This window comes from Papaver somniferum, chromosome 1 (assembly GCF_003573695.1).
Source record: "Papaver somniferum cultivar HN1 chromosome 1, ASM357369v1, whole genome shotgun sequence".
NCBI lineage: Eukaryota > Viridiplantae > Streptophyta > Magnoliopsida > Ranunculales > Papaveraceae > Papaver > Papaver somniferum.
The window spans coordinates 102,409,383-102,428,916 of record NC_039358.1 but is presented as its reverse complement, the minus strand read 5'-3'; the positions used below and the strand labels follow the sequence as shown (position 1 = coordinate 102,428,916).

At 35.8% G+C, this 19,534-nt stretch overlaps 1 protein-coding gene across 2 annotated transcripts; it reads left to right on the top strand.

Annotated features, from left to right (window-relative positions):
* Positions 1 to 13,384: 13,384 nt before the first annotated feature.
* Positions 13,385 to 18,903, top strand: LOC113295523 (katanin p60 ATPase-containing subunit A-like 2). Of its 2 annotated transcripts, none has more exons than XM_026543853.1 (11): positions 13,385 to 13,680; positions 13,909 to 14,085; positions 14,181 to 14,239; positions 14,901 to 14,966; positions 15,092 to 15,199; positions 16,540 to 16,606; positions 16,893 to 16,977; positions 17,129 to 17,289; positions 17,467 to 17,568; positions 17,919 to 18,141; positions 18,533 to 18,903. In XM_026543853.1, exons 1-11 carry the CDS (start codon positions 13,642 to 13,644, stop codon positions 18,664 to 18,666), a joined length of 1,221 nt encoding a protein of 406 aa, XP_026399638.1. In that variant the 5' UTR covers positions 13,385 to 13,641; the 3' UTR covers positions 18,667 to 18,903. The 2 variants fall into 2 exon arrangements, with proteins under 2 accessions (XP_026399638.1, XP_026399642.1); XM_026543857.1 differs by having other exon boundaries at positions 13,392 to 13,680; positions 13,936 to 14,085.
* Positions 18,904 to 19,534: the final 631 nt, after the last annotated feature.

Sequence of the window (19,534 nt, the reverse complement as noted above, 5' to 3'; positions counted from 1 at the left end):
AGTAATCTATGCTCTAATACCCAAATTGTCACCCCCCATAAACAAATCTTTCAATTTTTATCTCGAGTATAACCCGAAAGCACAATGGTTCAATGAAAACTATTAACCTTCTCGTACTTCAGGCGGCCTTATAAATTTGCACTAATGCAAACAACAAAACTCATACCAGGTAGGCAACAAAAGACTTACTTGATTTTCTCTTTACCTTTGATTGTAGCCCACACTAGAAACAAGGGTGGGTGCCATGATTGCGCTTCACAAAAAGCGGAGCACTTACGAATAACAAGAGTATATAGACAAGATTTTAAGACAATGAAATCCTTTTCATTAACTTAAGAGAGGATTACAAAATCCTTTTATAAGATCATTGCTATCTAAGCTTAAACTCACTCTATTGCGATATTGGTGGCTCTATTGTTCGAAGACCCCAATCACATACAACATTACGCTATAGTTTTGCATATCCATAATCCAGAATTAACCCAACTCAAGGAATGAATTATAGTTGCCATACAAGTCATGGGATGACTTAGGCAGTAGTCCAAGCATTGGGAAAATGCTTGGACAGTGCATGTGCAACAGTAACGTTTCCAAACATGACATTATTGTCTATTAATCGACAAAAAGACCGCAAGTGAGGCACACACCATACAAAACTGAGCCAAGTATAAGATTAAGACATGAATGCCGTGACTTCACTCATATGATAGTGTTTAAATGAGTTAACTGCATGGCCAGGATAATTATAACGCAATGATGGCGGTACATTGGCTTAAGTTGACGATTACGAGTTGTATGCGCATCACATGCATGCCATAGCAAAGAGTTGGATTAGAACAGTTATAAAAGGGGTTTGTAACCTTGTTTGACAATGCCTAACCACCAAGGATAGGTGCGATATCAATTGGCAAGAAAACATAAAAGTTAGTTGTTAAAAACCACTTTGGCGGTTAGGATAACTGCCAATGAACACATGGTTGTCCATAGGCTGTGCAAACAGTTGCACACGATTTGGCCATATTCTTGGCGCTATAAACAGACTGTAGAACCCCTGCGACTGTAAGTCTTCGAACAATAGAGGCACCAATATCGCAGTAAAGTGAGTTTAAGTTGTGCTAGGCAATAAGCTTGTAACTTCTTTGGTTGGACGGGATTTTTGTAATCTTACCCTAAGTTAATGAAAAATATTTTGTTGGCTTAAAGCTAGTCTATGTATTTTCTTATTCGTAAGTACACCTCTTTCTGTGAAGCGCAGTCATGGCAAAACCCTTAATTGTAGTATGGGGTACAATATAAGGTAAAAAGAAATTCAAGTAAGTCTTCTGTTGCCTACCTGGTAGGAGTGTTGTTATTTCAATTGGTGCAAACTTAAAAGGCTAAAGTACGAGTATGTGAATAGTTTTCATTGAACCATTGTGCTGCCAAGTCATACTCAAGACAAAAATTTCAAAGTGCATTTGCAAGTGTGACGATTCGGGTATCAGAGCACATATTGCTCTGTTTTCACCCTTAGAACTCATTTCTAATGCAATTTTCCTGAATTCAATGCACTGTTTACTTTCTCACTGAAGGATATCTTAAGTGAAAAAGAAACATCTATGTACTATCCAACAAATACACCCAAACGAAATACCAAACACAACTCTGATACCCGACCACATATTTCTCTGTTTTTCGTGAAGATTTTCTCTGTTTTGCTCAAGTTTTGGCCGCTGAAACTACTGGTTCACAATGTCTACTTTCAGAAGTCAGATTGAAACCTTAATGAATCGATTATCAGATTTGGAAGATAAAGTTGGCGAAGAGGTACGCCATCCCAATGATATTAATTATAATGCCACTCTGATGAATCATATTCATGCCTTGAATAATTGTAACGCTGAGATGCACTAATCCATCCAAACTGTGACTAAAAAGCATATTGATCTGGAAGGCCAAATTAATGCTGTTAAAACCATCTTCATAGACTCATTAAAGGAACTAAATGAGGAATTGGATGTGCTAAGGAGAATGGTGGGTACACCAAGTACGAATGATGCTACTGATAGTGGCAGGGATTTTACCAAGATAAAAGTCAAAGAACCTAAGGCATTTTCTGGCACAAGGGATGCGAAGGCATCAGAGAAATTCATATGGGACACACCGAAAAAACAGGAAGTCATTCTTGGTAGCATGTACCTACAAAGTGATGCAAATCTATGGCGGAGGACTCAAACTGATGACGACTTTACTGCTTGTCGTCCAGGAATCATGACATGGGTTGTCATGATTAGGAAATGAAGGGTCAATTCTTACTAAGCAATGCAACTTGGTTAGCCAGAGAGTTTGCATAAGTTTTGGTATACCGGCACACCATGGGAATTTCTCTAGACATCCGTAACTTATTTAACTTCACATTTGTTCTGCAAGAGTGGGCGCATGCCAAAGTAAGAAGACAGGGTGCCAAAGATCTACTTCCGTCATTGCAATAATAGACATCCTTGCTGACTATAGATCGGTTAACACCTCAACTTATGCTAGGAAAAACAAGGAAAAAAAAGCAAGAAGTTCAAGATAATGGAAATATGAAAGGTTATGAGGCAAAGAAGAAGAGCTATCAGCGTGATAGTTTCTCCTCGAAGAACTAAGCCAATGTGGGTTTCTTATGTAAGGGTCCTCACCTTGCTCGTAATTTTCCTAAAATGGAGAAATTGTTCACCATAGTCACTGAAGATAGTGACGAGAAAGAAGAAGGTGATGAGGTAGAGGATGTCAATCCGATTCAATTAGGCAACATAATAGGACAAAGAAGACAGCTGCACAACATGGGTTGAATAGCGTGCTCGGGTAAGAGTAATCCAGGGATATTTCACCTACCTGGTTCACGAACTGTGGTGATCAGAAATTGGTGAAAAGGCAATGGATGGCGGACTCAGTTCACGAACCATGGACATCTGAGTTCACCGGTCGCCGAATGGTTCATGAACCGTAATTCATGAACTGCCTAACAGTTTTACGAACCGTTTCACCAACGGTCCTAGTGAATATTAGCAGATGCTCAAAGACTTATATTTTAAAACATGTTTAGCATTTTTATGAATCTCATAAACACCTCAAGATATCTATGATCATTAAAACACCTTCTGTATGTGGATAATGATTAAAATATTAAGTGTTTAAATGAAAATGATATTTCTTATTAATTCGATAGGAATATTTGCCAAGAACTATCATTATACACGGTTCACATACTTAGACCACTATGTATATTCTTCTATGTGATTTCAGGACAAACTTTTCACATGCTTACTTGAAACTCTAATTAGAGTTTCATGTAAACAAAGAAAGGGTTTGCTTGAATATTAAGTTAGCTTATCTTGAATTCTAAGAAACTCCCAGTCTTGAACATTTAAAAATAGAGGCACTCATTCAACTGGGAAGTTCAATCCCTGACAGTTTGTGTCCTAGTTGATTGCTAGAGTCGTCCTCTATTGACCTAGGTTTCCTCTTGGAAATATAATTAGGTCTGTGACTTGAAGACTGCACTTGGCGATTCGTGAAGTCAGGTCGGACTATCTTTACCTTGATAGTTCGTGTATCCCAATCTTGCTTTTCTGTTATCGAGGTTCCTGTAATCTCTTTCAGGCAAGATAACTAGAAATCACAAAGTTCTCCTCGTCTCAGACTTTGTGATTCCTCAAGATGGATATCTAAAAACTATTCTTAATTTATTAGTTCACGATTGTTCTTGAGAAGTGATTAAGAATCCAGGCTTCTCAGCTAACTGAGTGTAAGTGTTACAGATTTGTGAGGTTTGCTAGTTTTGTCTATTGAAAATAGACTTCGAAGCCCTGATCTTTGATCTAAAGGGAAATCAAATATGCTTACCTATTAGAGGCAGATTGGTATCAAAAGTCTTCACTTAGGTTGAAGAAAATCTTAGGATGTAAAGGACGTCAGCTAAGAAAATCAATTGTGTAAAGCCTTGTGAGGTTCACGAGACGTAAGGAGTGCATGTGTATTTGAATCGCGTGGAGGGTCGATTCGGTCTCAACTACATGCCAGTCCAAATTGTGGTAGTGGCTAGTGTCTGTAGCGGCTTAATACTGTTTGGTGTTCAAATCTAGACGAGCTCCGAGGATTTTTCTGCAGTTGCGGTTTTCTGCAATTGCGGTTCCTCGTTAACATAACTTCATGTGTCTTGTGTTCTTCCTTTTCCGCATTATATTGTTTATATTTATAATATGATTTACACAAATAGTGCGTATTCAATCCTAGTAGATACATCCATATAATTAAGATCAATTACGAGACTTGTTTCTTGTGGAATTCATATCTTGAAAGATAGGTAACAAGGTTCATACTTGGCAGATTCAGATCTAAATATATTTGATACGAATAGATTGATATCAGATATTTATTTTTGAGATCGTCCAAGTACGTTTATTAACAATAAGGTTCACAGACTCCAATTGACCCCCTCCCCCCACAAAAAAAAAGGTTCACAAACTCCATTGTCTAGACTTTCTGATTGAGAAGAGATGAAGACATAAACTTTATATACATATTGTCAAACATCACTAAGTTGGTCTAGTCGGAATTGTGTTAGGTTCGTCCATACAAGTTGCCAAATGAAAAAGTTGATAGCATGAAACATGAGCTTGATAAAATGAAGAAGGAACAATTAAGGACTGACAAACTTATTCATGATCTCAAAGTTCATAAAAGAAAAATCAATATGTGTCGAGAAATCTAATAAGAACGATAAGTACGAGAAAATTTTTGATGGGGCAAATAATGATGGGGGCATGGGGGATGAATCAAAATTTGACACTTGTCCCTCTTTTCCTTACCGTTTTTAACAAATTAACATTTTGACATTTTAAACCTTTCCCCAAATCTGATCAAATCTTATTAGTATCTATAAATATTAACTAACCTTAATTAAGGTCTAACCTAATGATGGAGGAGAATGATTATTCCAAAACTTGGGGTAATCAACAAGATTAATTTTGTAATTATTAGAAGCTTCAAATAAGGTTATGGAGTGATCAATCATTCATCCAAGTAATATAAGTGAGACGTAGCCTCCTTGAGGTAATCAGCAATATTAATTTTGTAATTATTAGAAGCTTCAAATAAGGTTATGGAGTGATCAATTATTCATCCAAGTAATATAGGTGAGAAGAAGCCTGATAATGCGATATTTGAGAATCACCGTCAATACCTCGATGTAGATCTAAGACTAATACAGAGATTAAAGTACTGATATGATCAAAGGAATAAAAACACTAATGTTTAATTTGAAATAGCGATTTACAACCTTGTTCTGTTTGTTCCTTGGTTGATTGGACGATGTAAGAACCGAATCAGTCCAATTAATTTCGAGGTTTTACTATCTGTATAGAGGGGGAAGTTCCTTAGTGGGATAAAAAATCATTGATCATTTTAATTTAATAAACATTAAATCTTTTAAATCCCTAATGGGAGACCTAGTTAAACTGTAGTCATAGGATGAGGCAAGAGAAAAGAATCGGAAGAGGACTAAAGTTGCTATTTCCGATGTTTTAACAATTCGTATGATAGATCTTCAAAATCGATTTTACCTCATAAACTATTCGAAAATGGTCATAATTTTCTTTTTCTATTAACTTTCTTCGATCATATATGTTTTGAATGTTTCTATGTTCATGCCTTCTATATTTACATAATTCAACGATCATGCTGCACTGTTAGAAGATAAGTATTTTTTTTTCCTTCGGTGGCAATATTCCGTCCATAACTACCATTAATATAGGAGAAGTCACCAACAGTTAATAAAAAAAATTTGTGGAAGGGTAAATCGGGTTTAAAAGCTGAAGACCTTAATTAGCTAAAAACGACAAGGAATAGGGGAACAAATGTCGAATTCCTATTCGTCCCCCATGCCCCAATCGGTTTCTACCCCTGTCAAAAAAATTCTCGATAAGTACGCCTCTTATAAACACATTTACTGGGCTAACTCCTTCATCTCTTGTCGAGAGGAATACTAGTCCATCTGTAAAGACATGAAACCTTTGTCTCAATGTTATGTAAAGAGTGAGATTATTCTTCTTATGATCAATGTGTTTTGAGATTCAAAAACTGAAAAATCCTTGTTCTCACAATCCTCAATCTTGGAAGAGGTAGGGAGCTCATACATTGAAAAAGACAAATCTTTCAAAGGAGATTGAGAATATTATACTTGACCTTCAGAGATCTATCAAAGTGTTAAGGAACAAGTTGCGAACAAGAGACATTCAAATTCCTCAGGTAAATATTCAGATCTTGTTCTTGATCCTTCGGTCCGTATAGAAAAACTCCAATTGAATTAGAATTTCTTAACGAACTTCTCTATTCTTGAGAAACCTCGCAACTCACCACCTAGTGGGGGGAATTTCTCTTTGCAATATTCTTTTGTTTGGTTCTCATCATTACCTTGGGTGAGAACTACAACCTAAACAGGGTAGAATTTTCTAAACAAACTCTTTATTTTACCTTCTGTAGGAATAAGACAAAACTAGTGAAAAATATCTCATATAAAACTCTTAATTTCTCAAAAAGTTGAGCTATGCTCCTATAAATAATTATTGCAGTTTTCCTTACACCATGAAGTAAGCCATATGATTATCAAAGCCTAATGAGGAAGGAAGACATTATACAGGGAGACCGGATTTTTTAAATTCAGTTGAATATCCAAATGTATCTTATTTTCGTTTCAAATAAGTAGCAAGTTTTTGGGGTTTTTCTGACCTCTTTTCATGCTGCTTATTTTGCTTTGTAATTTTGCTATTTATTAATACATTTTGGACTTACAAAAGAAAAATTAAGTAAGCCATATTTTGACTTGGTGTAATCACGAAGTTTAAGTCTAAAAATGCAATGACTGGATGTGGGTATTAACATGCCTTGTTTACTTATGTGATACTCTCCTTGCTTATCCGACTCATAAGAAAGAGACGAGAACAAGATCCATGAGATTATCTACAGAAGTTACAAAAGCAGTAAGAACTCCATATATTGATACTCCATATATTAATAAACTCTATATATTAATAAAAAATCAAAGTACCAACTTGAGCCAGTTGTAAATAGTAATAACCTCCACATTTTAATATTAATAGTTTTTTCTAGTCCCGTCATAAGAAATTTACCTCCATATATTAATATAATCGTCACTATTGGAAACGTTATAGATCTTTTTACATCAAAATTTAAGATGAAGCAAAATGCTTATCTATAGTTGTTTGAGAAAAGGATGTAAATTTTTGGATTCTTATCGCATCTTTGATCCGCGGACGCGTAAGACCTCATCACTGTGAACACATTCTTGTTGAAGCCAAAACATTTACAACTCGTCGAGCATGTTTAACGCTTCTTGGCATGAAACATTTGGTATCTCTGTATTATAATCATTAGGATTATCTCCATCTAATTTCACCGTTCTTCGATTAAAGTATATACGACTTGTTGCTCATTTGGATGCTTAAGGAAGACATCCGTATCCATTGATTATTTCGGTAATCAATATTTAGATTGATCTAACCAGACAAAGGAGTTTATTAGATTAAACATAAGAGCATTTGTCAACGACTCATCAAATATATTTAGCAAGATTGATTAGAGTGGTTACCAAACAGATTCTTCCTTTGTTGTTTGGAATACGATCCAAAGGACTTGTTATTCACGTGTGTGACTCTAGAAGTCGAAGGTGCAGGGATACTAAGGGAACTAAGTAGCGAGGGGTAGTCTGCTTGGTTTCAACTATACGAAGTTGGTATTAGATTTTGTATAACGGCTTAATTCTGAGAATATTCAAACTGTCCTGGGTCCCGGGGTTTTTCTGCATTTGCGGTTTCCTCGTTAACAAAATCTTGCGGTGTCTTTTACTTTGTTTTCTGCATTATAATTGTTATTATAAATAAGTAAATATACAAGTACGTTAACTATGTAATACTTGATATTGATCCTATAGAGTTTCGGTTATTACCGAACCTATTATCAAGTACACACTTTGTTGTCGTATCGTCTCGATCTTGTATCCATAGTCAATCACACAAGTGATCTTGTTGTTGTATTGTATTGATCTCGTATCCATAGACGACCACACGAAGTGTGAACCGAATTAGTTGTATTTTCTCGACTCTGTCCATAGACAATCACATTCGGTAAAGGACTTATAGGTGGATAAATTAAAAGATTGTGATGTATTTTGGTACCCTCGTCTTTTTATGCTGGGTATAAATAGGAGTTGGGGGAAAGCCACTTGAAGAAGAGAGGGAGGTTTGAAGAAAAATAAGTTGCAGTTTCGCCGATTTATCTTTTTATTATCTTTTATTCTTTGTAAGCACTTTTGAGCTGAGTTTTTATAATTTGAGAGAGTGTTTACTATGAGGAGCTAAATACCATCACTATTTCCAATATTTCACAATTGTTTGGTAACTATTATTGATTCTTTATGACTTTTTGCACTTATTTTAATTGATTTATGATTTTCACTAATTAGTTGTGATTTTGTTTGATGGTGTATACTTAAACTAATAATTTTTTGATGCACCATGCTTCTAATACAATTGGTATTTTAGAAATCTACTTTTGTCAAAGAAATAGAGTCAATAAAAGGGTTAAGATTGTTAAGAATCGATACATGCATCACTCAAATATGATTTATGGTGGAATTTTGAGTCCGAGTTTCTCTTAATATTATTATCATCTTTTATTTATTTGCTAGTTTAAATCAAATTTAGGTCTAAATCAGGGATCTTAATAAGCCAGAGTAACGAATTACTATGCACCACTGGAAAGACGAGGATACCCAAATATACCTCAATATAAAACTTTTCCACCTATAAGTCCTTTCTCCGAAAGTGATTGTCTATGGACTGAGTCGATACAATACAACTAATCGGTTCACACTTTGTGTAATCGTCTATGGATACGAGATCGAGACAATACGACAACAAGATAACTTGTGTGATTGACTATGGATGCAAGATCGAGACAATACAACAACGAAGTATGATTACTTGATAATAGGTTCAGAGTTAACCAAACACTATAGGATTGCTATCAAGTAATTATGAATTAACATTTGTGTATTTTACTTCTAATTATAAAAAAACAATTATAATTGCGGAAATAGAAAATTAAAATACACAACAAGATTTTGTTAACGAGGAAACCGCAAATGCAGAAAAACCCCGGGACCTTGTCCATAATTGAATACTCTCAGAATTAAGCCGTTATACAAAATCTAAACCAAATTCGTATAGTTGAGACCAAACAACTAAACCTATAGTTCACCTAGTTCCCTCAGTATCCATGCGCCTCCAACTTGTAATAAGTCACGCACTTGGAACAATTCCTTTGGTTCGTATTCCAAACAGTAAAGGAACAACAAATTTGTTCGGTAACAACTCTTTTCAAACAACGTGATATGAGTTTGACAAAAGTCTCTTCCGTTTATCCCAATAAACTCCTTTGTCAGGTTCTTAGATCAATCTATTCAACAACTTCCAAAGTAATTTTTTAGACTATGCAATCAATACTCTTAATCACAAAGAATTGTATTCATACCAATCTACTCAACTAATCAATCAAGGTTATCACAAAGATAAACCGATTATAGTTGGATCCCCAACCGATCAAGTTTTGTGCACACCAAAGATTATGAACTCAAATAAGAAATATTCTTTGTCTTAAAATATTCTTAGATTTTCAATAAACACCTGCACACAAACAACTTGAATCTCTTGTGATCAATCACACACAGAACGGAGTCTGTTAACGATGGATTATCACAAGATGTCTTTAGATCTACAAACAGTCTAAAGATCCCCGTCGAAACTTTGATCTAGTTTGAGTGAATCTTATATCAGAAGAGAAGATTCTCAAGCATAAACAAACTAGGTGAAATCAAAGTTCAACAACCGTTAGTCAATCAAATCAATCGAAAACTAATAATAAACTGCAATTATATAGTTTCCCACCAATGGTACTCGTAGAGCTTCTTAATCCCAAAGAAGTCTTTAAAACGAGCAGTCGTAAGAGATTTCGCCTAATTAGGGTACTTTCCTCTCCGAATAGACGGGTCCACCAGTAACAACACAACTAGGTAGTTTTGCTGGCTCTGAGGATTAGTTTGCTCGAAATGCAAACTTCAATATTCATACAGCAAATAAGTTTGGACACCAAGGAATTTCCAAAACCGAATATTCTCAAAGATATGCAATAAAGCCAAAATCGGTTTTCATAATTCCTGGAAATGCATTGTCCAAATATTGAACCGAAATCTCAGTAGAAAATCTCCAATTAGTAAATGCACATTACCAATTTCTATTTTCTAAAGATATGCATTTAATTGCTGGAAATTAAAAGAATATAAAAACTAAATACCTTAATTAAAAGATTCTCAATTTATTTCGATCCGGGATTCTTCTTTAGTTATTAAGGGATATCTTTGAACAATAAAAGATGAGAGTTACTGCACATGTGCAAAGTATATCGACATCTTTACTTTGTAAATCCGTTTTCATATTTACAATCTTGGAACCGGTTTTCCACACTTCCAAACGAGTTTAGAATTGGTTCATCTGACTTCCAAGAAAGATGTGATTGATTATCTTACCAAATCACCATTGATGGGTTTCACGGTTCTACCAAAACACAAAGCTTCGGTTCTACCTCCATGTGGGTACTAGGATCGGTCACACTAGATTTCCAAAAATTGATTGACTAGGTACTAGGATCGGTTACCACATAATTATGGTATTTTACTTGTGATCGGTTGCACCAGTCATAGGATCGATTACCAATTACTAAGACTTGTTGTACCTCTTACATGGATAGATTCCACATACTTGTGATCAATTGTACCTCTTACTAGGATCGGTTCCCTAATGTCTAGAGTTGGTCATACCAATTACAAAATATCAATCATACCATCTCAGGTGATTACTTAAGATCGGTTTCACTAATAAAAGTTATACCAATACAAAAGTCAGGCATTGTGAATAGTTTTACCAAGATACATAAACAAGTTATGAGCGGTTATACTAAACACACATATTGGTAATCCAAAGATTTGCAATGAATAACAATACCAATAAGCCTAGCGATTTCCCTTTCGATTCATAAAACAAGTTTATGAATTGTACTTCCTTTAAACGAATGTAAAACATTGTTTCCTATGACGAAATCTTCACCCATACCTATACATAATCACAATAGCATTCATACGATTATGTCGATGTCTTATATACGAAGTTCAAAAGATAGACGTTATACTTCGTATTGTAATTCCTTAATACTATGTCTAGCTAGAGTATAATCATCCACAACTTCACAGTTATATTTTTAATATGCACGACTTGAAAAATACGTTAGGAATAAAACAATTCAACTCAAATATTACTAACCTTAAGAGAAAGGATGATGCCGTCGATGTAGCTCTTTAATTCTTCACATTCTTCAAGTCTCCACGTAATACTTGTAAGTCTCATATCCTAGTAACTTTCTAGCTAACCTATACGAAGTTGACTCTAACATATAATCAAGCGACTTTTTAAATGAGTTTTGATTCACTAAAATATCACAACCAAAATTGACATACCAACGCTTGGTGGGTTCAACCGAGCTATGCTCTAATTACCACTTCTACAATCACATCAATAGTTATGGTCCCTGATTTTGCTTTTCTGTTATACAAAGTTCTCTTTTTCTCAGACTTTATGATTCCTCAAGATAGGTATCCGAAAACTATTCTTAATTGATTAGTTCACGAGTTAAGTTGACCACTTAGCGCAAGTTGAATAGAAACTTAACCCGAGTCAAAACAAACTTTAAACCATGTCCAAGAAAAACCTTCTCTAACAAGAGTTGAATGTCTGGGTTCACTACTAAGTAATAGGTGTGCTAGCACATCACGACACATGATAATTATTTTTCTATCACAACACAACACAGGACAACATTACACGCCTTTTAACACGTCACAACACGACTGAATCTCTGACACATCACAACACAACACAACACACGACACATTAAGCATGTGACTTCGTGAATTGAACTGTGCTTTTTCATCACATTTTATACCTCTAGCTTCGCCTACCTTGTTGTATTGGAAAATTCTAACGACCCGTACACATTATTGCAAGATCATCTTGGACCATATTGGCCTCTCATGTAAAGGCAATAACAATGTCACAAGAACTATCTTAGTAAAGGATAACATATATTATCCTCGGCATATGTTCTTAGCGACCATAAATCCTTAGTAGAGTAGTAGATGTCGTCGAGGCCCTCGAAGATGCATCTAAAGATGCTACACAGCTTGAAGAATTCCTTTGAGTATTCAGTAAGAAATGAGTAATAAGCAGTCAGATTTAGATTTATTCCTTGAGAAAAATCAGTTTGAGATTTAGAATCGAAAAGTGATGATCTAATAAAATATGAGAATTCAAGAATCTAGCTCCGAAATTGTCTTTGAGTAATCTGATTCTTCAATGCCATAACTATACTCTTCGTAACAAACGAGTTTACAGTCTGATTTAGAGAGGGGTGTCTGTTCTTAAGCTAGAAAACCTAACTCCGTAACTCCTAAAGTCTTTACTAGTGAAATTACAGATATATCTTTACTATCGGATATCATATAATTATCAGTCGGATATCAACAAAACCTTATCCGTTTCGTTAATAGGTAAGTATCCATTATAAATATCCGATACCAATACCGATATCCGATATGACGGATAATATCCTAAAGTTGCAGTACGAATGGAATAGATAGCGGATATTCAGGTAGTGTGAGACTCAAAATAGGAGAGTTTTTGTAAGGCTAAGGCCTGGTTCAAGGTGAACAAGTCTGTGTAAGTCCCTAAGTGGGCAAGTTTTGTATTTCTTCCCTTTGATGCAATTAGATGAAGTGATTGTATCACGTTCTAAGCGTTCTTGTTTGGCTGATTGTTGTTGACAAAGTATGGCGATGTTTGAATGCATTATGGGGTGCATTTGAGAAGATAAGTGAAGAGAAAAAAGGTAAAAGACTTCCGCTGAAGAACTGTTGAGTTGGTTGTTTACATTGGTGCAAACTTATAAGGCTAAAGTGCAGGTGGGTGAAGCTTTATTCACAGAACCACTGTGCTGACGAGTTACGCCTTCGCGGAAAATTTTTCTGGGGCATTTGAAGGTGTGACAGGTATCCATTTACAGCCCTATGAATTGAGGGTGGGGTGACAATGGAAAGAGCAAAAGACACCATCATAACATGTCGCGACCTACTTAACTGGTGTAAAGCGAGTGTAAATGCTCACAGTTGTTGTGTATACAGTACTAGAGAGTTGCTTCGTGTACTTTCTAGTTGAAATGATTTTTATGTTTTTCCTTGAAGTAGCGGAACTGTTGGAGTTTGTAGAAGAATTAAATAAATAAAATATTGTAATTTGGTCGATCAAATGCACATGTTCTTAGTGTGATGGAGATTCCCCCGTCAACCACAAATTTTTAAGATCTCTCTCAATTATTTAGTTTCAATAACTCTTCTTCTTCTTCTTCTTTCCTATCTGTCTCTACAACACCAGAGAGATAGAGAGAAAGAAAGAAAGAAACTTTCAGATCTCTCTTTCTCTCTCTCTCTCTCTAGCAATGGCAGATGAACCTTCTATTACTCGATGGTCATTTCAGGTACTACTACTGTGAATTCTCTCAAAGTAGAATTCAATTTGATCTCGCGGTGCTATTTTCTTTTTTTATATATACTTCCAGATTTCTTGATGTTAAATTCGTGAAAATTAGCTCTAATGTTCCATGAAACATGACTTAGCTAATGTAGTTCTGTGGGAATATTATGTCAGCAAGATTTCAGTTGCTATGAATCTGTATTCTAAAGGGAATTATGTCTTGATTCTGAAGGATTTTAAACTGTCTTATGATGCAAAGTTTGGAAGAAAAAAGGAACCTGTCAAGAAAGATGATGAACATAATCAAATTACTAATGCACCAAATGGTTATGAAAATTCTTCAATGAATGGGAATGGACATGCACAGAATACATCTGACCTGGCTATCTACGAGCAATATAGGCTTCAGGTGTGTGGCTTTTCACAAATCCAAGTCACGATTTTTGTTATCCCATCCAAGAGATGAAGTGGTTTTGATACACTTTGTTGTTTTTTATGTTTTAGGGGCAGAGGAACCTTTCAAATACTAATGGAATTGCTAATGGGGGAATCAGTGATAAACCGTATGAAAATGCTCTCTTATCTAGATAACTAATTCTCTGCTAATTTTGGTTTGTGCTGGAAAATGAATCAACTTTTACAATTGGTTGACTATGATTTATTGTTCAAGTGAACCTGGGTTAGACTTAGATCTATATAGTTTTATCCGATACTTACAGCAAAGGCGTTCATATTTCCTTCTCAACAAAAACGAAAATTACTCTGACATATAGTATGAATACAGGCTACTTCACCTACTCAAGTGAAAGATATCATAAATTGTGTAAAATTGTAAATCACTTGATTAACCAAGATAACTGCCACAAAAGTTGATGTATACCCCCATCTGTTCCTTAAGAGTGTCAATTCTTAGTGTAGTTGTTCTTATTTGGTAGCTTTTAATGCATGTGGTAAGTCTCGCTTCAACTAGAGAGGAGATGCAGCCACTCTTATGTTTCAAGGTTTTTCATCACCTGTATGGCTAGGATTTAGGACCATGTTTGCAGTGATTTCTGTGGATATAACAGAAACATCTTTGCTGCATACACATTTCCTTCATTTATGAACTCTACGGTGGCATTTACTTTTTGGTGCTCTACAGTATAGAAGAATACGGAATTCTGTAATTTAGACTGATAATATATGTTCACCATCTGAAAACTTATAACAAAATGGTTTATGCAGGAAGAAATCACTGTTTCCGCCGTTTGAGTCTGTAGAAATGCGAAACTTGGCTGAGAGTTTAAGTAGGTAAAGTTAATCTTACATTACTTTTTTCATCCTTACTTATCAAGGGCCTAATGTACTGCAATTTCAATCTAAACCTGTAAAGGTAGTGTGTTATTTGTGCTTTACTTTCTCTGCATTTTCTTCAGGGATATTATCCGTGGAAACCCAGATGTGAAATGGGAAAGCATCAAGGGGTTAGAGAATGCAAAACGTCTTCTTAAGGAAGCAGTTGTAATGCCAATTAAATATCCCAAGTAAGTATCTACTGCATCATGCTATATAGAAATAAAGTTCTCCTAATCTTGTAAAGACTTAACTAGTTAGCTGCAGCCAGAAAGGTATAATCTTTATTATGTGGTTGATTGCAAATTGCATTGCTGATATCTGGTGTCCTGTGTGAGTACATTTTTGTGTTCTCTTCTATTCCCATCTAACAAAAGAGTGACACAAAATAGATAGTCCTTGATTTCACTAATTGTCTTTGATGTGCTGATGTTCTAAATTCTACCTGCACCTCTTATATTGACATATATATAGCAAACATGGAAAAATATCAATTTACATTGGATTAGCAGTTGGTGGAAGGGTATTTTAGAAATACAGAGGGTCTATAGAAAGACTTTGATAACTTTGGCAACTAGCTTGTTCCTCCTCGGCATGGATATAGCGGAGAACCTCTATTTTGAGACCGGCTACACCAGATGTTAGATAATGCTGATACTTTTAACTCTACTAAACTAATTTTTTAAGCATTTATGAGCGTCAGTATTACTGATAACTTTTGTTCATCATTTGATGACACTTCAAATCGTGAGTTTGATGAATGACTAGAATTCTGTAAGGTGTTCCAAACTCGAGGAGCATAGCTAACATCGTTGCGTAAATCAATCTCTAGACTGACCTCCATGTGGTTGTGAAAAGATAGTAAATATATTACAAAAGACAACATCTTTTCTCCATCTGATGGTTTTGAATTGGCTTGTGATGATGGGATCAGAAAACAGCAACCCTTGTAATGACGGGTTCTTGTGGTCTTTCTCCTGAGTCATCTCGTAGATTAATGTTGTATATTTCCACTGGGTGGGTAAATTATATTATTGTTGCAATGACACCACCCTTGGGTGTTGGACGTTGGTTGAATCTTTTGCAGGATCATGGAATTTATGTGAACTGTCTCATTATACTCGTGAATAAACATTTTTTATCCAAGGACTTTGAATTTTTCGTGAGAGATTCATGGAATTTAGTAGAGAACTACGCTGTAGACTGTACTAACAATAGAAATACGCAGTGAGAGCTAGATTTCCTTAAAATTAAAACTCAAAATTTGTTTACTAGTGATACTCCTCCGTAACTTTTCTCTAGATATGTTCCATATTTGAAGAAGCTAAAATGGCAAGTATGAGGAAACAACCTCTCCTCGTCCCATTTTACCCTTTTTATCCTTTTATCATCAAACTTCTATGAAGTTCAGTTATGTACCTCTCAATTGTATTTTCTTAATTTTTTGGTTATGGAGACAGTCTGTCCAGATGAAGTTAAGATAACTGAAATTTTTAAATTGCATTTGTAAACTCTTCTCCTCATATTTTAGGTATTTCACTGGTCTTCTATCACCGTGGAAAGGTATTCTGCTCTTTGGCCCTCCAGGAACTGGGAAGGTTAGCTAGAAACCTTTATGTTCTTTACCAAATTCTGTTAAAAAATTAAAAAATTTTTTTGTCTATTTTATTTTCTATCTCTGTAAGGTGAGTAAATACTACAAAAGGGAAATTTTGAGCTATATGTTCCTTTTGGATATTTGTACATCATGTAACATTACCTAAGTTCAACAACAGAGGCTTTTTTCTTTGTTGCAGGGTAAAGGATTCAAGTTTTATGTACACAATGTATGCTGTATTTAAATCTTATTTCCACTTCTGATAGCAATCTACTTGTGTACCACAGACTATGCTTGCCAAGGCTGTTGCAACTGAATGCGGGACTACTTTTTTTAACATCTCAGCTTCATCCATTGTCAGCAAATGGCGTGGTATGGCCCATTTGTTTACTTATTCTCTTAATATTATGTTTTCTCATATCTCATATGTCACTTTTCACATTCTCTAATATATTCTAGCACAAGCTCTCATATTGGAAACTGGATTTCTTGTTTGATTCCTTTGATCTATGTGAAATTGCAGGTGACTCGGAAAAATTAGTAAAAGTATTATTTGAACTTGCAAGGCACCACGCTCCATCAACCATATTTCTTGATGAAATTGATGCAATCATTAGTCAGCGAGGTGAGGGACGCAGTGAGCACGAAGCAAGTCGACGCCTGAAAACTGAGTTACTTGTTCAGGTGAATTTGAGTTTCATTAGAGCTATACGTTCAGCCATTTGACTATTTGAGAAACTTCAACCACATTGCTTCTCATCTCAATAGTGATTCCTACTCTATTCGTTAAAATGCTTTTGGAAGTTGAACCCAATGGGATACATATTGTTTTCTCATTTGAGCACTTCAATTAGACTGCAGATGGATGGTTTGACCAAGACGGATGAACTTGTTTTTGTTTTGGCGGCAACAAATCTTCCTTGGGAGCTGGATGCAGCTATGCTTCGACGTTTGGAAAAACGTGTATCCTTTTGGTTGTGTATATGCACATTCAGTATTCTATATGGTATCTCAACCTGTGTGTTCACGGGTTTTATGTGGCTTTTAAACCATAATATGATGTACTTCGTCACAAAGTTGATGCTAGGTATCTGAAACTAAACAACAGCTCACACTAAGGAGTTATGTTTTATTCATTGCAAGAGCAACCAACCTAGATACTAATATGACCAATTGCACCTAATCTGGTTTTAGTACTGTGTCATGGTATGTGGTCGGGTATCTCATTGTTTTGTATTCTTTGGCCAAATAAATAAAAGTATACTGATAAATAAGGGGGCACGAGATTCTTCCTTTACCTTGCATTAAACTAGATCCTCGTACCTCTTCCGGAACCAGAGGCGAGAAAAGCTATGTTCGAGGAGCTGTTGCCAGCAGTGTGTGAAGCAGAAGATCTTCCGTATGACCTGTTGATTGAAAAGACTGAAGGCTATTCCGGTTCAGATATCCGCTTAGTATGCAAAGAAGCAGCTATGCAACCCCTGAGGCGGGTAATGAAGGAGCTAGAGAACAAGGAAGAGGTGGTACCTGAGGAGGGTGAGTACCAACTACCTTTTGTTTTACATCCTTTAACAGTAGGAATGCTGAATAAAGTAATTTTGAAGCTGTCATTGGAATTAGGTGTTGTTTGATAAGTATATAGCCAAAATTTAATTGTCTTTCTTTTCAACCTTGCCACTTCCCTCCCCTGCTAATACAGAGCCATCAGCCATAATTCTAGGGGGAAGCGATGTTTTCTCCCGAACCACAGGGTTGAGGATGATTCTAAGTAACTGACATCATTATCACCAAAGGGCGAGAGCTAACCTCGCCTTCACACAATGACAGCTGGATTTTCTTTTTTACATATGATCATTTGGTATTTTGTCAAAATGTTTTTCTTTGGAGAAAAAATAATTACCGAGTCACTGTTGCCGGTTGTGTGCAGAGTTGCCAGTGATTGGTCCAATCAGGCCCGAAGATATCGAGACAGCATTGATAAACACAAGGCCATCGGCCCACCTTCATGCTCCACGATATGACAAATTTAACACCGACTATGGCAGCCAAATCCTCCAGTGAAGGCCATAATGCATTTTTTATTTTAATTTTGGGCGTGGCTTCAGATGTTCATTGGGTGTATACATCACTATTTATGTCTGAATTTGAGAACCAAATGTGCAAACTTAGGTGTTGTGTGTAATTGTTTATCTTCAAGTACATAAGACTACGGTTGGTTGTCAGTGAGGTTTTTGTAAGATTGTCAGCTATAGTTTTCACAATATAGGAAAAGGAAATGAGCCGTATCTTTTATCACTATTTCTCCAGTTTTGATTATTTTGCAAAGTTTCATTGTATTTTGTCGGAGAAGAGGTTAACAAGAACCACGCATCAATCAGAAGGTTCAACAACTGAGTTCCATATGAGATCAGGAAGAGGAAAGCTAAGATACTACTTCAAAGCACCTTCGTTTGAACCACGAAAATAGAGTAGGGTTAATTAACACGGCAGAGTAGAAATATTCATTTCTATCCCAATATTGCGGGGGAGTATCCCAATAGTAAAAGCTGGGGATCTCTGATAGTTAAACAACACCGTTCAACAATCCAGGCAGTACTTGTAGGACTGTAGGAGTTAAATATTGCACACGTTAATAATTACGCGAAGTAAAGAATACAACCTAAGCGAAGGGCGTCGCACACAACAAAGTTGAGATGACGCACCAGATGATGTCAGCAAAGTCACGAGAAAAGTGTGAAGAATCATGCGAAGAAGTATGCTATGCGAAGATGAGCGATTGTATATGAGCGAATATGTCGCATAGTGATCCCGAAAATAATGGGATTCTTAGCTGTCATTCACTATGTAAAATCCTATATAAATGAGAGAGTCATTGTTTCTGGGAGGATTCTAGGACAAGTCTTGGAAAAGAAATAGGAAGAGAGAGAAA

Excerpts from the sequence above, each read along its gene's own strand:
- LOC113295523 (XM_026543853.1), top strand. The coding sequence starts at position 13,642 with ATGGCAGATGAACCTTCTATTACTCGATGGTCATTTCAG. Across the intron at positions 14,086-14,180 it reads ACGAGCAATATAGGCTTCAG|GGGCAGAGGAACCTTTCAAA; the intron begins GTGTGTGGCTTT and ends TTTATGTTTTAG. Across the intron at positions 16,978-17,128 it reads CATTGTCAGCAAATGGCGTG|GTGACTCGGAAAAATTAGTA; the intron begins GTATGGCCCATT and ends GTGAAATTGCAG.